Source organism: Buteo buteo, chromosome 9, assembly GCF_964188355.1.
Source record: "Buteo buteo chromosome 9, bButBut1.hap1.1, whole genome shotgun sequence".
Lineage (NCBI taxonomy): Eukaryota > Metazoa > Chordata > Aves > Accipitriformes > Accipitridae > Buteo > Buteo buteo.
The window spans coordinates 32,501,121-32,520,620 of record NC_134179.1 but is presented as its reverse complement, the minus strand read 5'-3'; the positions used below and the strand labels follow the sequence as shown (position 1 = coordinate 32,520,620).

At 46.1% G+C, this 19,500-nt stretch overlaps 1 protein-coding gene across 2 annotated transcripts in view; it reads left to right on the top strand.

Annotated features, from left to right (window-relative positions):
• The first annotated feature begins 2,172 nt into the window (after nt 1-2,172).
• The window catches only part of AKAP12 (A-kinase anchoring protein 12), a 31,920-nt gene continuing 14,592 nt past the window's right edge, over nt 2,173-19,500 (top strand). The window contains exons 1-2 of one of the 2 annotated variants that reach the window (XM_075035981.1): nt 2,173-2,565; nt 12,130-12,316. In XM_075035981.1, the coding sequence (XP_074892082.1) occupies nt 2,443-2,565; nt 12,130-12,316 (310 nt within the window). In that variant the 5' untranslated portion in view covers nt 2,173-2,442. Of the gene's footprint in view, nt 2,566-12,129; nt 12,317-15,271; nt 15,406-19,500 lie in introns of those variants that run through there. The other variant, XM_075035982.1, reaches the window with a different exon arrangement.

The following is a 19,500-nucleotide window of genomic DNA, read 5'->3' as shown; positions in this document are numbered from 1 at the left end:
TTAGATGGGAGGAAGGAGTCTGTGTTCTAGCTGCTTGCAAAGAAAGCATTTTGTGGTCAATGAGCAGTGAAAAGAGAAATGATATGGCACAGACCTTGAATTACGTCACATTTCCCTTCTCGAGAAACTCCCTGGCGAATCCCTGATCTCCCCTCCCGCCGCAGGCGCCGTTCCTGGCTGCTCCGTCTGCCACTGAGCCCCACGGCTGGCCCTCCCCTCGCCAAAACCCAGGAGAGCTCTGTGTCTGCGCCCAGGGTCCGTGGCTGAAGGGGAACCCAAGATGGCCCTGCATGCAGCAGCCGGGCTGGCCTCAGCGCTCAGCGGCGCCTGGAAAGGAGCAGCTGAAGGCAAAGAGAAAAAGCAGATTCGGCGGGGAATGGAGGTGGTGCTGGCTATTCCTCCACCAGAGATGTGGGCATCAAAGGATGATGATCAGGAAAGGCTGGGAAAGGGCTCCTCGCTCCCCTGTCACGGGTGCTGGCTGATGGGTTATCCAGGAGCATTAGGTGGCTGTGGGGAAGTTCTTCTGCAGAGGCTTGGATAGACACTCCTGAAAGCTTAGACCTGTGGCTCTTCTCCCTGGAGGTGCTGGGCACCTCAAGCGCTCTGTGCCTCTGGCCTCAAAGGCTGCGGGGAGGCCAGAGCATGTTAGATATTGCTGCAGCAGCAAGGACTGCATCACTCCGCTCTTCGGCATGCAGCTCCCCGGCAGCTCCGGCCTGGCAAAGCTTAGGGTTAACCACCACTTTCGGTGGGTTCCCTTTCCACCTCCCTGAACCGGGTGACCACACAACTGATTCTCACTCCCTTCTTACTTTTGCTGCTCTCTTGTAAAATAAATGCCCCAATACTGACTTCCCAGAGATGAGGAACAAATAATGAAATATTAAGAAAATTGTTGAGCAGGTAAGTGGCTTTAGGACAACGTACTCCTGCTGCGACATACACACGCATGTATAAGAAAAAAGGCTGACCTGAAAATGAGCGAGATTAGGCAGAAAGGGGGAGATGTTGATTCCATCTGTGTGATCCACAACAGCAGTTTTGTTTCTGCTGAACACCAACGACTCCGGTAGGTTCTCGTGTTGGTGAAGGCACGTTGCTGCAGGGGCTTTTTCAGTCATTGACTTGATATGGCTTGATTTTTTTAGGGAAAACGTTGACCAGTGTGCAGACACCAGGCAATCTGTAGAATGGAATTTTAAGAGGATGCTTTTTTCTGAATGAACCGGTGTTCTGGTGGGTGAGGACCAGTTTAAGTGTTCTGAAGGAAATTGTATATGCTTCTATAGTATATCCTATGAAATCTTCAGATTATACCTGGTTTTAACCAGGAACCCCATAGAGGCTGGACAGATTTATGTGTTTAGAAAAAAAGATTTTATACTTAGAGTGAGGAACAGTGAATGGATCCGTTTGCTACCCATTTGGCACATTGTGGTGGGTTTATTTTAATGTGTGTGCTATTTGCCTGCCGATACTTTCGGTAAGTGCTGGATAAGAGCATGCCTACGTACATGTTGGTCCTGCTTTTGTGGCATGGGAAAAGCAGCTTTGTGCGTTCTGGGCTAGGAGAGAAACTACCGCGTTTGTTGCTTTGCTTGCTTATGCCATGTCATTGGGCATGAATTAATAGATGGGAACCTGTCCCGCGTGACCAAAAAAAAGCAGGTTTGGGGTTTTTTTTGTTCTCCAAAGTTGCCCAAGCCATAGGTCCCTACTTTGCTGCATCAGCTGAAATCTGGCCGTCCTTCTCGCAGACAGGCCCAGCACGGCCGAGGTCTGCAAGCCCACGGCGCTGAAGGCTCGGGGCCCCGGCGCCGAGCCCTCGGGTCAGGAGCCGGCAGAAGCCCCCCCCGGGGGGGTGGGGGGGTGCAAGGGCAGCGCGGCCGGGCGGGCGCAGCCCCTGGGCCGGAACCCCCCCGAAGGTGCTGGCGGGCGGCGGCCCCGTCCCCGGTCCCCGTCCCGGTCCCGGCGAGGGGGCTGAAACGCTGAGTCAGCGCCGCGCTGCCGCCGGGGAGGGCCGGGGGCCGGGCGGCGCCCCCAGCACCGGGGGTGCCCGCCAGGGGAGCGGCCCCCGGCCGGCGGGGCGGCGGGCTGGGCGCTGCCCCCCTTGGCCGCTCCTTATCAGCCCGGTTTGATGCTGCAAGGCGTGTCCGGGGCTCTGCTCATGTGATGGAGCAAGAGGCAGGCGGGCGGGGGGACCAGGGGAGGAGGTGATTTTCCTCGCTGGCTCTCGCTCGCTCTTTTTTTTTTTTCTTTCCTCCTTTTTTTTTTTTCTTCTTTTTTTTTTTTTTTTCTCCTCTCCCCTCCTCTCGCTCCCTAAAGGAGTTTGCGGAGAGCCGGGCTCCTTCATTCCCGGCTGCGCCGCCGCCGCCCTCCGCCCACCGCCAGCCCCCCCCCTCCGCCCGCGGCTCCTCCGCACGGCCGCGGGGCAGCGCCATGGGCGCCGGCAGCTCCGCCGAACCGCCCGCCCCGCAGGACGGGGACGGGGCCGCCGCCGGGACCCCCCGCACCCCCCCGGAGCTGCCGCCGGCAGAAGAAGCGGCGGCGGAGCCCGCCAAGGTAGGGCAGGGGCGGCGGGGAGCCGGCAGGAGGGGAGGGAAGGGAAGGGGGGGGCCGGGGAGGAAACGCGGGGCGGCGGCTCCCGCCGCACCCCCGGCCCGGGGAAACTTTCCCGCCGCGGCGGCGGGCACCTGCCGCGGCCGACGACCACCCTCCCCCGCCGGGCCGGGCGCGGAGCCGGGGCGCGGCGGCGGGCGCTGCGGGGCCGGGACTGCGCCATGGCCAGCGCCGCAGTCATAAAACTCCCGCCGGCGGCGGCGGTGAGGGGGGGGGGGGGGCGAGGGCGGCGGGGGGGGGGCGCCGCTTTTGTGTGCGGCCGTGGCGGGGGGGGAGAAGGGCCGCACCCACGGGCGGCGGGGTCTGCGCCAAGAAACCTCCTGACTGCGGTCCTGCAGCCGGCTCGCAGCGGTACCCGGCGCTCCGCAGCCCCCCCCGTCCCCCCCCCTCCTCTCCCGAGGGTGCAGGTGGGAGGCGCGTCGGGGCGCGGCCAGCCCGCCCGGTTTGCGGTGTCTTCGGCTGGGCGCCAGCCCCGGGGGTCGGGGTGGGGGGGTGTCCCCGCACCCCCACCCCCCCCCCCCAACCCCAGGCTCACCTGAGCCGCAGCCCCCCGCCCCGGGTGGGCTGTAGCCGTGGGTTTCGTGGTCCCTGGTGTCATACCCATTGGGGGGGGGGGGAAGGGGAGTGACTGGCTAACTCTCAGCCAGTAGGGAGTAAAGGAGCTGTAGGTATGTGTTATTTTTAATAAAGCCGTTGAAGAATTGAAAGAAATTCTTTTAAAACATGTCTGGTGTTTAAAAATAGATTATGAATGAAGCCATTTATCCCTCTGGAATAGGCGCGTTTAGGGGATTCTGGGACTGAAAGGGAGGTTATGTGCATCTACGTGTTGACAGAGCGTCGCTTTGGGGTTAGGCGTTAGTTTGTTAGGAGAGCAATAATACCACGTTATACCGAGAGCCCCTTCTGTAGGCTCTTCAGAGTTTGGGTCCTCGGAGCAGGGACACTCAGAAGTTTCTGTAGCTGGTGCGTGGGTGTGTTAGAGCTTGAGAACTGGTTATGACTTTGTTTCTTTGACCTTGTGGTTCAGATTTAACTTGCAAGTTGAATTTCCCATAGTTCCTGGCTGCCATTAGACCTCCTTGTGCGTGTTTTGACAGATTTGAAAACCACATTGAGAATGAACTTTGAATTAACTGAGATTTATTTTATTTTCTTTTTAACCAAATAAGCGTCAGGGATTGGTGTTGGTTAACAAAACATTAGCAGTTGTGTTGGGCAATCGTAGAATTCAGATGCTGAAATTTAGACGCGAGTAAATTTATAGAGGGCAAGCATTTGGCTACTGTGGTTGTTTAAAAATGAGGATAATGTGGCTTTGAAGAAGGGGCATAACGTTCATAGCCCTATTTATCCAGTTATGGGAACTAAACCCCCAAAAAAGAGAATGCCATTGATGCTGTTCTCAAATACAGATTATTATTACTAATACTGTGTTTTATGTCTTCTATGCTTTAGGAAAAATGTTTTCTAATAGATTTTTACCTTGTAGAACTGTTTAAAGGCGTGGGGAATTTCTTTTATCATTTTACTGCTGTAAGAAGTTTCATTACTACTGTTCTTCTAAACCAGCTATTTTTGCCTTCCATTACACTAAATAAAAAGAAAAACAAATTTTTAATGAAGCTTGATCATACTTTTTTTGTATCTCGTTTAGTCTGTTCTTACTACAGTAAGGTAATTTCATGCAGATTTGTGACACGATTTTTCATCATTATTACTTTCAGCCCTTTGAATTTGAAAATTACCAGATCCTGCAATGCCCTGGAGAAATCTGCCAAAGAGCTAATTTGTTTGCAGAAGGGGGACGTTTTGAAGGATGGTCTTCTTTCTTTCGTCTTTCCAAACTAAAATGCTTATCACAACCCCCTTCTTTTAGAAGAAAAACTTTGAAAACTGACTTTAATGGAATCCAACTTGAGTGAGCCTTGGCAAGTCAATCACAGACAAATTGTCTAGGCAACTAGTCCAATACAGGTTATAGAATCTCACAGCAGTTGTGCTTTTTTGTCACTTGAAATTCCTCAAAATATTCAATCAAGTTTCTTTCATGATATATTTCTATTTTGTACAAGCCAAAAAACCTCTTTGCCTTTTCTTCTAGAAAGGGCCAAATTTTTAGTCTTTAAGCTGTTCTGTGATTCACATGTGACTCTTTGCCCAGATACCAGCTTCTGAGGTGTCCCAGTTACTGGAAGGGGGAGAGCACGTTTCAGTGTTTCTCACTTCCACAGCCCAGGAGGTGCGAGAGACCCTGTAAAAGCACTTGGTCTGCAGTGGGAGAGATCCTGGGAGCCTTTGGGGGCTGGCTCACAAGCACCGCAGGTGAAACGCGGGCTCAGCGGGTTGGGACCTCAGCTGTGAGGACCTCACCCCATCCTTTCACAAGTTGCTGGTGAATTACACGTAAAGCAGCTTCAGAGTTTCCAGCCCAGCATGTTACTGGGACTTGAAAGTGGTGGGGGTTTTTCCTGTAGCAGACAAGGCTTAAACCCTGGCAGTGGAGGAGCCGCTCCTGATCTTGCGTAGGCACCCCGCTGCTGCAGGAAGCCCCTCTGCTGGGGAGGGTGCTGGAGGCACCCATCCCTTTGCGTGCCTGAACCGGATTCATGGGATTTGTGAATCGACACCCAAAGCCCTGCTGAAATCAAGGGGCAGGGTGTGGTCCCACAGAGGGCTGAGCTGTCCGATGGGGTTACCTCCTTGCTGTTTGAGCAGCAATACTCTTTCGCCCTCCTTTTCTTCCTCCCCTGTGCCTCTTCCCTGTCTTGCCCTGGATGATGCAGTCCCACCTTACACCGTGTCTGGTCCTCGCCTTGCCTTCCTGTAAGCAGGTTAAACTCACTAACCCTTCAGGAAACACTGGATTTTTTTAATTTTTTTTTTTCTGAGTCAGTTCCCCGATGTATTATTGAGTTCATTTGACTCCTATGGCACCCAGGTGAGATGCAGACCCAGAGCCAGGACAAGGCAAGCATCTGCAGCAGGGCAGGAGGGGAAATGTAAAATACTTTCCCTGCTGGTGGCGGTGAGCTGGTAGACCCTGTCTGTGAAACCTCCTTGTCAGACTGCCCTGAGCAGCACAGAGGCCTCGAAGCTTGGCCTGAGCCGGATTTAGCACATTTCAATAATAATAGTGCTAGAAGTAGGAACAAGATCTTTTTTGCCTCACAGAGGAGACCAGACAAACTTCGGGTGTGCCAGACTGACAGAAGCTTTGAGGTGACCGGTGGGATGGGTCCTGTGCTCCTGCCTCCTCCACGGGGCACCCGCAGCTTGCTTTTGGCACCGGGCGAGCTCGGGCGAGCTCGTTGAAGGAGCTAACCCCCTCCTAGAAAGCCATTCAGCTTCTTTGGCAAGGTCATTCTCTGCTGATTTAGCAAGATGTATGGCTTCTGGGGCTTGGAGAGCAGAAGCAGCAGGCGCAGGGGAGCGTGCAGGACCTCGTGGCCGGGGTCGGGCAGGGAGCTGGGTGACGTTACTGCTGGTGGCAGCACATGGCGACATCGGCTCGGGCACCTCCATCTTGTGAGCTCCTTCTCTGTTCGTAGCAGTGATGTGCTTCCCGTTTGGATGCTGAGCATCAGGGAGAGCTGGAAAAAAATGCCAGCGCGCTTCCCCTCGCAACGGTGCCCTCCGAGGTCCCGTGGGGCAGAAAGCAGCCACGAGCCACGCGGGCGATGCAAGAAGAGCTGTGTCATCCTGCCGACATCTTGGCTGAAGCAATTGTGATCACCCCACCCCGCTTTTATTTTATTTAGAAGCTCAAGGTGCCAGTTTTAATATAGGTTTCTTTTTGTGGCCCTGCTGAAGGAGCAGAGCTGTGTTGGAACAGCTACCTGAAACAAAGTAGGGAAACTTTTAAAAGAGAGAATCCAGAAAAATACTGGCATGCTAATAAGCTATGCTTGCAGCAAAATCTAGCTTTGGCAGAGAGAATCTTTTATGGGAATTGATGGCTTTAAAATGTCGTGTGGTGAATTCCTGGCTTGCTGGCATGCAAGGGCCCCTGCTCAAGAGCAGTCAGTCGTTCAAATGGTGTTTTCAGGATGGCTCCCATTTCTGCATAGTAATTTGATTATGCTACCTGCGTTGTAATGAGAGCAAGTGTCTGCTAGACAGTAAATATTTGGAACTGTCTCTTCTAAAGAGGTTACCAGCTGAGATGTCAGAATGTCTTATTGTCCGAGTGCCTGACAAATAACAGCTGGGACAGACTTACATCTGCTGTTTAAACAACTGCGTTCGGGTGAGGGAGCTGAGTCAGCCTGAAAATACTACATTAGCGATGGTAAAACTAAGCTTAATCAAGTACCAGAAGGAAGTCCCTAGGCTGCGTCTCTAAGAGCCCCAGTTTGAGGGCTTTGGTCTGAATGATGAGGCTGCAGGGTTCTCCTCGTTCAACAGGATCCAATTCACTTTCCGTACTTCCCTTCCAACTGGGAAGGAAGAGGCTGGTGTAGTTAGGTGGTGAGATTTGGAGGTCTGCCCATGCCTGTGGGGTGGCTGGGGAGAAAGCATAAAAATGCTTAATTCAAAAAATGCACAACTGAAATTGGTGTCATGGATCCACCAAAAATGTGAAATAACCCCCTAATCGTACAGGAGATAAGAGGAAGATGGTAAAGGGGGTGTCTGGGCACTTTGAAAGCCAAGGCAATTAGCTTGTGTTTGATGTGATAGAGGCTAACGAGATGCATAGAGGAGTGTCCTTGAGAAGCCTTCTGGTTGGAAATGCAAGCCCTGGTTGCAGTTACTGAGAGGAGAGTAACTTGCTTTGTGCTCCCTCCTTGTTCTGCCTGATCCTTAGCGTCTGGGTGAGTTGTACCTCTGTGAATGCTTAGGTGAGGTGGTGTCCGAGGACTGCTGGGCAGAAAGCGCTGGAAGGTGGGAGACCTGAGGAGGAGCTCGGGTTGGATCAGGCTTAAGGTGTGGACCAGAACGACAGGTTGGGAGTTATGATTCCTTCACAGGTTGCAAAAAGATGATTTGGAGCAAAACCTGTCAGGTTTGGTTTAGCCATGTGGATTTTGAAGGTAGTCATCCATAACAAGGTGACACAACGAAGCCAGGCTCAGAGTTGGGACAGAAGAGGATAGATCTGAGGGAGTGAAAGGTAAGGAGAAGTCTCTCGGCTTTGTCTGCAGGAGATGTTGCCCAGAAATAAGGTACTGAAATTGAGTATGCTGGTATGTGCCTTATAGAGTAAGGGCCTTACGTTTTCTCCACCTGGAATTTGCAATGTCCCACGAACCTCTGATGCCTTAGCTAATGCAACACATGACAAACTGCTGTGAACAAAGAGTTGGAATGACCTAAATGCAGGGTTTTTTTCCAAATGTTGGTGTTCGAAGATCTTTTTAATGAAGCAGTGTGTGTTAAGAGCAGACCCCCTGAGCAGACCAACAGTGCTGCAAGCTTTCCCGAAGTTTCAACATTAAACTTCAGGAAAAATATCAGAGACCATTATGTTCGTTTGCTCAGTTGTTCAGACAGCTGGATCTGGCTATTTTAGTAATCTAATGTAGAATCAGTGTAGCAGGATTAACAGAATGAGGCAAAATTAACTCTGGTGTGTTTGGGCCTGGTGCGAGGAATCCCTGGAATGATTTGGGTCTGGTAGGAGGAATGTTGGGAATGGTGGTGGTTGCTGGTGGGGGAAGAAGCTGGGTGCTGCTAGCCCCTCCAGGATAGCACGTCAATGAAGCGTGCGCCAACGTACACAGAGAGATTGGGGACCTGCTGCTCATCCATATCTCATGTAATTCTTTGTATTAGTTTTCTTTATACATTTTTAATTTTGTACGCATTTAGTGGGGTCCAACGGTTGCACCTAACGCTATAGGCAAAATGGAGCAGAAGCTGCTGATGGTTAGAGTGGCGTGGGCAGCAAGCCCTGCGCATTTTAGTCTCATTAGCTGTGTGTCTGCCCTCTGCTTCCACCTTTGTGGTGGATATGAAGGACATCTTTAAAAAAATACATGTATGATGTATAGTAGTGGCATGACAGAAGTTGAAGTGTTTTTTCACTGATGGCCCTTTGTTTTGGGAATGAAGAAGCTGAAGGATCAGTGATCCGGATAACCAGTTCCCCTTGGTTTCTCCTGCATTTATGAGACAACACATTCATAAATTAATTAATAATCAAAGGAGAGGGATGAATGTGTGCCGCAGAAACCTGATAAATGTTGATAAACCTGCCAACTGTAATGTCTTATTACTTGGAGATAAATACACAGAGCTGAATAACGAGATTCCTAATACCGTTAATTTTTTCTTTTAAGGTTTTCCACCCATCTTTCTAAACTTTGACTTTATATTTGTCTAAGCTTTACAGCTATTCACAATGGAATTAAGACAACAGCTCACTAAATTAGCCATAATTGGACTAAACTGCGGGTTAGATCCCTTCAGAGAAATGAAGCAGTTAATGTGAGTGAAAATTGAAATTAGTTTCTTTTGAGGACTAATGCAGTGGGAGAGACCACTGACCCTCATAGAAAGCCTGAGCAACTTAGAACAGAAAGCTTTTTTTTTAAAACAAAACAAAACAAAACAAACTAATGATGCTATTGTGTCTCTGTTCATATTACAATCCCCCCAAAGATGCATATTGTCTTCTCCTTTGCACGTGTTTTAATTTGTGAAAAATACTATTCTTTTATTAGTTTTGATTATTCAATTACTTAAAGCAGAACACTTGATTTGAAAATCTAACTTTGCCTTCCTATGGCCAAGAATCTCATTAAACGCTTTCCCAAGAGACTGGGGTAAAAAGGTCCCTATTCCCTGGCAGGGTAGGGTTATACTGCAGGTCTGGTCAAATTTTGAAAATACTGAGGTTTTTCATGTATTTACATTTTTACTCAGTTGTGACTGATGGGTCCTGCTTTCAAAACTCAATTTATGTACAGAGTGAACAGGGATTGTAATTATACTAGCTGGTAACAAAAACTGCTTATAGTCTTACATGTAGTAATGTTTTTTACATTTAATTCTGTTCTTTGTACTAGAAGATATTGCAGCATTTTAGAGATCCAAAGGGTTATCTGCTAGATCCAGTGACTTTTGAATTTTGGTCACAAATCTTTGGGATGATATATAGTCATCGTTTTCCTGAATGCATGATGACTGTAGAAATAAATTCAGAGCTGGGGAAATGTTACTATAGTTAATATTTTGTCATAACATTCAGGGCTCAATTTAAAAAGGAGACGAATTGTACTGCATTGGGGTACCCAGTCCCTTTGTACCCTGGTTCCTTGCAGAGTCCACACGTCCATATTAGACACTTAGGCAAATGGTAGACTTTACGTGTCTATACATGTATGTCTATACGTATGACTCTAGCTTTAAAATGGTCTGCTGACTGGGGGAGATTTGGAAAGAAAGTCAAGGAGATCTTTGAATAAGGTGAGGGGTGCTAAGATATTCAGTGCTGTTGCCTTTCTTGTGACTTCAAAGAATTGTTGGTGCTAATTCTGAGGGTGTCATCTTGAAATCCATCCATGGATTTGTCTTCAGATAGCCAAGTGCCCTTACAGCCAGTAAATTTAAGGTTGTTCTTGTGCTTGCAGGACTAGCAGTTGTCTTGCAAGAATGAATGACTAAAATTTACTATTAAAAAAATAATTGTCCTTTAATAAATCTGTATTGAAGAATCTGAAAGCCCTTTAAGAAGTAGGTTGTTATTTTCTGTGTCTATTTGTTGCTAGTCTTTCATCAGTTACTACCATTCAGTTAACGCTGGGTGCAACTGCAGAAGAGCTTCCTAGAGCGTACATGCCTTTGTTCGGTGGTGTGGCATTTTTATTCCTCCTGAGTTCCTGTGTTTTAGATTTATGAGGAGGATGATGTGAGAAGCGGGAATGTAATCTGAGTGTTGAGCCATTCCGTATTTCTTCTATTTAATATCTGGTCTCAGCATGTGAAAACTCTGAAGCCAAATTATTCCATCTGTGGTATTGGCAGTAGAGCCGACTGGGGTCCTTTTTCGTGAGGTGGATTATGTGGCTGTGAAAGGCAGCTTTGAGGACCACAGCAATGCCAGGTGGAAACAATTTGGCTTAATTAAGGGCTTCTGAGCTGAAAACTGGCAACACAAATGCATGCTTCGTTGCCGGGGGGGGGGTAGGTGCTTCTCTGGGATCCCGCCTGGTGCATGAAAAGGGAGTTGAATGATAAGAGGAAAGCTGTTTGCCTGGCACTTTGTATGTTGATTTGAAATTCCGTTGCAGCGGGCTAATTGCTAATAAAAATAAATAAATGGATCTCCGCATTCAGAAGCTGCTTTTAGTGGGTTTTGGAAGAGAATCGTCAGGAATGTGGCACCTTTCTGATCCCAGTTTGGCGCTTCAAGCTTTTGTATGTTGCATTACACTGAAAGATGGGATGTATCGGTGGTTCTTTTGCTTAATTAACAGGGCTTTGATGGCAGTATTTGGGGAGTACAGCTGAGTAATAAGACAATGATATGTAATTAAGGTTTGCTGTTCTACCAGAGGAAATTTAAACCTACACTTCACGAATAGAGATTTAAGAGGTGGTTAATTAGCTGAAATGGCTTCTCTTGGAAGGTAATACAATCGGTTGGAAAGCTAGTTAATTAAACAAATAATTAAAGGATAGGGAGGTATTCTTTTAATGATAACAACACATTTCATACTTCCAGAAGCATATTGTTATTTAAAAAGCATCTTACTTGTTATATGGCAAGCCAATGCAAATTCTGAAAATAATTAAAATGTATCAAAAGTGGAAGCTGAAAGAGAGATATTTTTTTTTACACATTAGCAAATCTAGAAAAAATATTTAAAGTGTTATAGTGCAGAGTCGCAAAGAATTGCCAAGCTTTCCCCCCCCGTAAGAATAATCTCTGCCTAATAACTGAGGCCCCAAAATTCTAGTTTTAACCCCAGTTTCACTAGCTTTCCTCATGGGATTTATATATATATTTATATTTATTCCGCTTTCTGTCTTGAACAGTCCAGTTTCTTTGTAGTTGTATTGTTTATGATGATAAGATAAGCACATCAGCAAAGGAGTGATACCAAAAGCTGTAATGTGGACAGGATTCATGCATACATCAGAGCAATTGTGTCAGACATTTTGAAGAATGAAAAACAGCTTTCCATCGGCTAGATTCGCGTTATCCTGGAGTTTTCCTTCATGCTAGAAACCAATTTCTGCACAAGGTTGTAGGCTATTTTCTGTAGAACTTGCTGCTTCTGCATATTTCATGCAGGAGAACAATAAAATAAATAGTCCCAGATTATGTCTTGGGTTTTCTTCTCACAGAATTACTTTGATTTATTAAAGTTAATAATTTTGAAAAGGAGGAGTACCGCACAGAAGTATTTGTTTCCCAAAATGCTTGCATGGATATATGCAAAATAAGAATGAAAGAACAATATCCTGTGGGGAAAAAAACCTGGCCTAATACTGATCTTCCTTTTTTTTTTTGTTTTTCTCTTTCTCCTTCCCTACCGTCCTTCAACCAATACGCAGATTTTAGATGCAAGTTTACCAGTACCTGACGTTAATGAAGACGCTTCGGAGCGTGATGCCCCGCCGCAGGAGCCGCAGCAGCCAGGAGCTGTTACAGCACCTCAGGAGCTGGACGGGCAGCAGCCGGAGGCGGCTTCGCCCCACCAAGAACCACCCGGAGAGCAAGCAGAGGCTGCTGGAACAAATGGTAAGTAAAAACCTGTGTTCAGTGGACAGAGCCTAGAGGCCTGGGTGCTGAATGGAGTGAGAAGTTGGAATGGGGCTCACCTAGCTGTCTCCTAGTGAACAGGTCGTTATCCAAGTGATCTCTCGGTTGCTCAAGTGCTTCTTCTAGGGTGTCATTTTGCTGGGACGTGTTTTCTCTATAGCAGAGGTCCAATGACAAATGGGTTGTGGAGTGAAGCTGCCAGTGTCGGTGGTGGGGGATGCTACCCATTCCCCCTTAGGGTGGTCCTCCGCTCTCAGAGCACCCTGCGGTCACCCTGCTTGCCTGCTGCCAGTCTCTCGACCGTTCCCCCGAAGGGACAGCTCGGTTTCCAGTTCTTATGTTAGGAGTTTCTGCTGCGTAGGCCTGTCCCTTCCTTCATAGGGCAGAAATCCTTTTATGTTCATTCATTAGTGATATTAATGATAATAAACATATTTTGAACTCACAGGAAGAGACAGGCCACTGATCTGTTGGCTCTACCTTGATTAAAGTTCCCTTTCCTACTGCTTTTATTCCAGTTTGCATTTTGACCACAAAACCTTCCTCATCATAGGCACCCCTGTCTGCTCTGCCCTGGGAATCTCTTTCTTGCCTTGCGGCACAGTCAGGAACGTGCTGCTCTTTCTGCTCTGCAAACTGGCAGCTCACCTCTCCCACCCTCGCCAGCCTCTTGTTGCTGTCCCCTTCCCTCCGCTCCCCTTTGCAGCTGCACGGTGGGAGATCCGCTTCGGCCATCACCTGGCACGCTGACCTTTTTGGCAGGGGTGGCAAGGGGGAGGGAGTCGGAGCAGGCGACTGATGCTGGTGTGAGAGAGCAGGGGAGGGATGGGGAAAGGGTAGGATGGAGCACGTTCTTCAGTGCCAGCCTGTAGAGCAGCTTAAGGCATTTGCATAGCCCTTGGTGTACTTTGGGCTTTGAATTCTAGTAAAGGCAGTTCTTTGCCACGTCTTCAGATTAATTGCTGTAACGCTGTTATCCCAATAGAAGGTTGCCGTATTTTATGCTGAACTTTTGTGCTCTTTTTTTTTAAAATCATATTGGTAGAGGCTTTTGACACTGTAAAAATGGGATGCAACCTGTTTTATCTTTCACTCATGATAAACACTGCTGCTTTTTAAAATTTTACTCTCAAGTGTATAGGGGTGGAGAGAGGATACTCTTTAAACAGAGTCATGAAGGAAGAGGAAATACCTGATGATTTGAAGTAGTGTCAGAAGATTTCATGTTGGTATTCAGCTTCTGGATCAAGTAACAGAGAAGGCCTTTAAAGGGCATGAATTTCAAGTTGATAGTCAAAGATTATAGTTCGTGTTGAATAATTCTGGGTTGTAGCTTCAGTTGTATAGAAATTGCGTTCCCAGGATGTGTAATGAAGAAGAGGTGAGAAGCTCCCTTTGAATGCAGATAGTTACATGTGACCAAATGCATGGTGTGTTGTGGACGTAGTTAGGGTTAGGAATTTGTATGCGAGTAGACTGCCTGAAGTCTTTGCTTTCTTTGATAGTCATCTCTCATGTGGTTGTGTGATGTTGTTTTAATTGGGATTTATTTTATGGTTGTTAGTGGAACCAAGCCTATGTGGTAGTGTAATTTATGTGAAAGGGAAAATAATTCTACGGGTTTGCTCTCAAAGTAAAAAAGCCCTTTATGGAGGCGATGCAACATGTATTTTCTGGTAACAGTAGCTGAAAATGACATCATCCATAGAGACAGATAAAACCTGACTGGTCAAGCATTGAAAAGATAGCTCTTCAAGTGAAGACTGCATTCAGACATTCATAACTGTTTATATCCACCCTTCTGGACCTTACAGAGTCTGGTCCACGTGCCTTTAGGCAGATGAATAAGGGTGAGGAAGAGGTGTCTCTTAAACACTCCATGCAGAAGAATCTCTCCACATAGAGAAATATGTCATTTTAGCTCTATACTTTTTCACATTCCCCACTCATTCTTTATTTCATCTTGTTTGCAAAGTCTATAAAATCAGAAATAAAGCATCATGATGCTGAGAACTGAGGCCAGCATGGGTAATTGCCTACAGTAAAGGAATGTTTATCACTGAAGGTTTTTTGGGTTGGTTGGTTTGTTCTTGTTGTCATTATTTGAATCTTGCTTTCAGAAGACCATGTGAGACATGATCCAGATTTGTCAAAGTTGCCACTGTCAGATTGAATTAACTGGGAAGTCTGGTAAATTAACTGGGAAGGTGGTGCTGGCAATCAGAGCCACAGACAAAGGCTGTGAACGGCTGGCCCAGGTATCTGTGTATCTTCAGCACTTTGGAGATACCCAACATAATCCACAGAAGTATCGTTGCTATAACGGGAGGTCACCTATGTCAGATACTGATTCTTTACATTGTATTTTATCATACTGCGTCCCTTCTTACTAGCAGTAAGAGCTGCTGGAGCATTACATCACTACACCGCAAGTATTGAGAGCGATACCCTTCTGAAACCCTGGGCAGCAGAAGTTGCGACGATTTGTAATTGTTGTAGTGTTGTAGCGAATTCCAATTGAAAACCCCCAGCCCCTAAGTGACTGTTAATAGGCAAAGGAGCGAATGTTTCAGTATGGAGAAACAGAAGTGTTTCAGATGGGGTTTTTGCTGTTGTTTATGAGGGGTAAGCTACTTGGGGCTTTTAGCCGGGCTCTGCTGAGGTTTGGGCTGGACACGGTGTGCCCAGCGCCTGGGGAAGGCGTTACAGAAGCGGTCCCGGAGCGGTCCCTCGCGGGGAGCGCGGCCGCTCCGTGCTGCAGAGCCGCAGCCTCGGGGCGGGGCGGGGGGGGAACCCGATAAATACTCGCAGCGAAAGTTTCGAGACCGGTACGGCGAGGCGAGGCGATTTTAATTGCCAGCCGCCCGTCCCGCGGCGGGGAGAAGAGCCGGGCGGGCGAGGGGCGGGGCCGGGCACCACCCCGGGGCGGGGCCAGGCGGGGCGGGGCCAGGCGCCGCCCTCCCGCCCCGGCGTTCTCCGCCGTGCACGTCGGAGGAATCTCAGAGCGTGGGGAGGACGTTTCTCGTGACCAGTAAGGTCGGAAATGCTGGGGACCGTAACGATGACGGGTAAGGCGGCGCGGCGAAGGTGAGCGCCCGGGGTTGGGTGTGTGACGTCTGGGGGACGTCACGCTGCGTGGCTGGCCGTGGCGCGTGGCGGAGCACGTCTCGGACTCCGCGAAGCAGAGTTTGACTTCGCCGGAGATGGCCTGGCCAGCGGGCTTGTGTCGTGGCCAGAACCGTCGCCGAGCGAAGGCTGCCGAAATTTCAAAACTCGGGTGGACGTTTGACGCGGTGCTTGCGTTAGACGGGCTTTCGCAGATTTGAGGAGGCTCGCTAGGTTGTTTTCTGCAGCACCAGAATATGACATGGTATCTGAAATTTTGGAGCAGAAGGAAAAGACAGTGACTGCGTTGCTGATGCAATTTTATGCTAATCAAGCAATAAGGCAGTAAAATATCTTAAGAGCTAAACTGGAAGGAAATGCAGAAGTTAGCGTCATTTATATGTTGTAAAAATATTGACATGAAAGAAATGAAGCTGTTGCTCTGTAGCTGTTTTAATATCAATAAAGCAAAAGCCAGAGGAGATTAACACCGCGGCGGGGGGTGGGCGGGGGTGGGTATACATGCATGGGTGGCAGCAGGGTCCCAGCCTGTGATACCCAAAACTCGACGCTGTGTCCACTGAATTCTGTACATCTTATTTAAGAAAGTAGTGCATGAGTTACTGCAGTGTGAGAGCTAACACTGTAAACTAATTGAGCTGTCTGAAAAGAGAATAGTATTTGGAGGAGCAGAGAATTGAAATGGAAAAAACATTATCTTGCGCTGCTGGTTTTGTGCAAACTTGTGTCTTTCTCTGGGAAACAAAGTGGCATTATGAAATTTAAATAAACAAAACCCACTTTTTTTTTCCCCTAAAGATATCTAGTTTGCATCAGAATTTCTCTCAGATTGATGATGTATGTCTTTAGCAATCTGGGAAATCTTTTTTATTTCATTGTATTAATAATTATTTATTCACTTATATTTTATTTACTAGAGCTAGTGAATGAATTCAACAAATAGTGGGGTTTATTCATGCAAGATGCTTTAGCTTTACAATACATATTGACAACAAAGCCTGTAGAAGTCCGGCTCTGTTTGGAGCTGACCTGGGGGAGGACTGAACGTGATTTGAATCAGTTAGTAGGGGAGGAGATATCCTACCCCTGTTTACAATAGGGTTTTCAATAAACTTGATGTTTAATGAGCTTATCACATGCTGAGTCTTTTTCCTCAAGGGTTCTCTATTTTTTTGTTTTTTATTTCCTTTTATTGTTAGTAATTAAAGGTTAAACTGTTTTTCAAAAGCAATGTCTTTATAAGGTTGCACAGTTTGATCATTTGAGGTTTTCCTTATTTAATAGTTCTTGTGGAAACTTGGGTTTCACTGCAGCACAACCCCTTCTATAGTGCGTTTTGCAAGAACAGCATCTCGCTTGTAGTACAAATCACTGTTTCTTTGAAGGGACAGAGTACTTCTCCCTGTTGGTATGCGGGAGAGTCTTAAGCTATAGTCTAATTCGCGCAAGATGCAGCTACATCTCCTTTGTGGTGAGTTTGTCTGTGATGTTTGTGTTACTCTTTATGCAGTCGTTCTGATAAAGAAAATTTTCAATCTGTTTTTCATTGTGCATCTTCATTAATCATTAGGGGTTCTCAAAAATATCCCGATGTTTACTGGCCTGCATTGCTTATCGTGTCTTTGTTCCTAGTGGAGCAGATTTTTTTTGTTTGTTTTTTCCCCTCCCTCAAATACCCAAGTGCTAGTGTTGCATCTATCTTATGCTTGGTGAATACATTTTATTTTAAAAAGCAGAATCAATTCACTGAATGTGAGACGTGGACAGCATGGGTAACCATAAAATTTCATAAATATTTGTAGCATGCCGGTTTGGTTCCCAAGCGGAACAGCTGGACTGGTTTGAGAGCAGTTTACTATTGTGAGTTCATTTAATGAAGAAGCTTTAACTACAGTAACTGTATATCCAAGCCATGGGTAATGACCCTTCTGGTTTAAAGACAAACCAACCAACCAATTTTAGAAGAACTTCACTGTTTTTTTTATTTTTTAGTGCTATTTTTTGAAACATTGAAATGAAAGAAGAAATATCTTAAAATCTTGAATGAATGAAATATATAACTTCCCTTGCTGGAATTTGAGAAGTTGGTCTCTAGGTTGGAGCAGACATGCACAGCTAAAGCAAAATCTTCTAAAAATAAAGGTTTGCAAGGAATGTTATGGCATCACAGCGGAAATGATTGTGCTTTCCTTTAAGTTAATTTCATATGAGATTATGTACAGTGTCCTTTTCTGGGGATGTTGCTTTTGCTTTCTGAAGGAGTTCTAAGTCATGGAAAATTACAGTTATTTTGCAACTTCTTCCTTTTTTTCCGTTTTTAAAAATGGACACAAAAGTATGTGAGACTTTAAGACATAACTCTTCAGTTGCCACCCAAGTATGAGAGAACTGAAGAGTGAACTTAATGGTATTTGTTTCTAAACCTTTGAAAGAACAACATGGTTAGAAAGCTCATGAATTGCATGTATGCAGTGTGAAATTTAGCATGCAAAAATCTCTGTAAATCCTCCCTCATTATTTAATTATTCTGAAAGAACTCCCTCCCCACAATTAACATGGCAAGTCAGTCCTTAGAAATAATTGAGTGAATAGAATGGGGAAGGAAGTAGTATGTGCTTTCCGTGAAAGAACTATTTGTACATTGAAGGGAAACATATATCCTGAATAGTGGGGAAAGGAAGGAAGAATTTGTGAAATACATTGTCGAGAAGCAACAGTGTCAGACTTTAAACCCTGTAGTTAAAAAAAAAAAAAAGTTGTTAGAAGGGTAACACCTGGACATATTTCTGTGTTTGTTACTGCAAAGTGGGTGGTGTGTTTGTTTGATTTATTAAACCCAACCACCTGAAACTTGTGGTTAAATGAATCAGGATTTGTGGTATAATGTCCAGTTCTTACCCTCTGCAATGAAAACCTAAAAGCACAGCTTGCTTTTTTTTTCTTTTAATTGCTAAAGTATTCAATTTCACTAATAATTCCAAATGGCTATTTTATTCTAAATAAATCTGTTCAGGGCAAGTTTTCGTAGATACTGTAATTTCGAACTGTGTTTTGTTTTCTAATTACTGCTTCTCCATCCTTATCAGTTTTTACCCTTTCTTGACTTTGTCTTTAAATGTTTCTAATAATAATTAGAAGAATTGTGTAGTTAAGGAAAAACTGCATTTAACAAATAAACGCTTGGTGTATCATGGACACTCGGTTCAAATTATTTTTTTTAATTGCCTTGTCCTGTTTCCGTGTCATGTGAGTTTTAGAGCAGTAGGTGTTTTTTTACAAGTCGTATTCATAGCAAATCTAGGTACAACAGAAGCAAACGATTGTAAAATGCCCCTTCAGCCTTACAGCTTTGTCATTCATTTACACTCATGGAAACCTACTAAGAATATTGTGTATGTGACCAAAAGCACGATTTGGCCCTAAATACTTAAACGTTGAATAAATGAAAACAGCACAAAGTACTCTGGAGCCTTTGGATGGCCAGTGGAGTTTGCGAGGCGGGCGCTGGGTGTGTGTGACATCCATCTGAGAGACTGAGAATGTAGGGAATTCATGGAAAAAATCCAGCGCCGTGCTGCAAATCCTTAGGGGGAAAAGTCAACCAGCTCCAGATGTTGACATGGTTGACTGCGAGCACATGAAGTGCTGTGGATTTAACTCTTGCAGTCAGAGTGCTTTTTTTTTTTTTTTTTTTTTTAACTCTCTGGCAGCTACCAGGGGAGAAACACATTTTCACATCTAGAGGCAGATGAGATGGTGGGAGCAGCTGAGTTGCACTGCCAACAGTGTCTGTCAGCCTACTAAAGGAGAAGTGTTATTGTTTCATTTCATTTTTAATGGGATGAGACAGGAATTCAGTCATTCTGAAAATACTAATTTTCCAACATCTGATCAGTATACTTCTAATAAAACAGAAATAAATTCTTGCCTTGGACTAAGCTACCTATGAAATGGTGAAATCAAGCACTTCTGATTCCCTAAGACTGTCAATCTCGTATGTTTCTTTCATAATAAAACAAAACACTTGCAGTTATTAA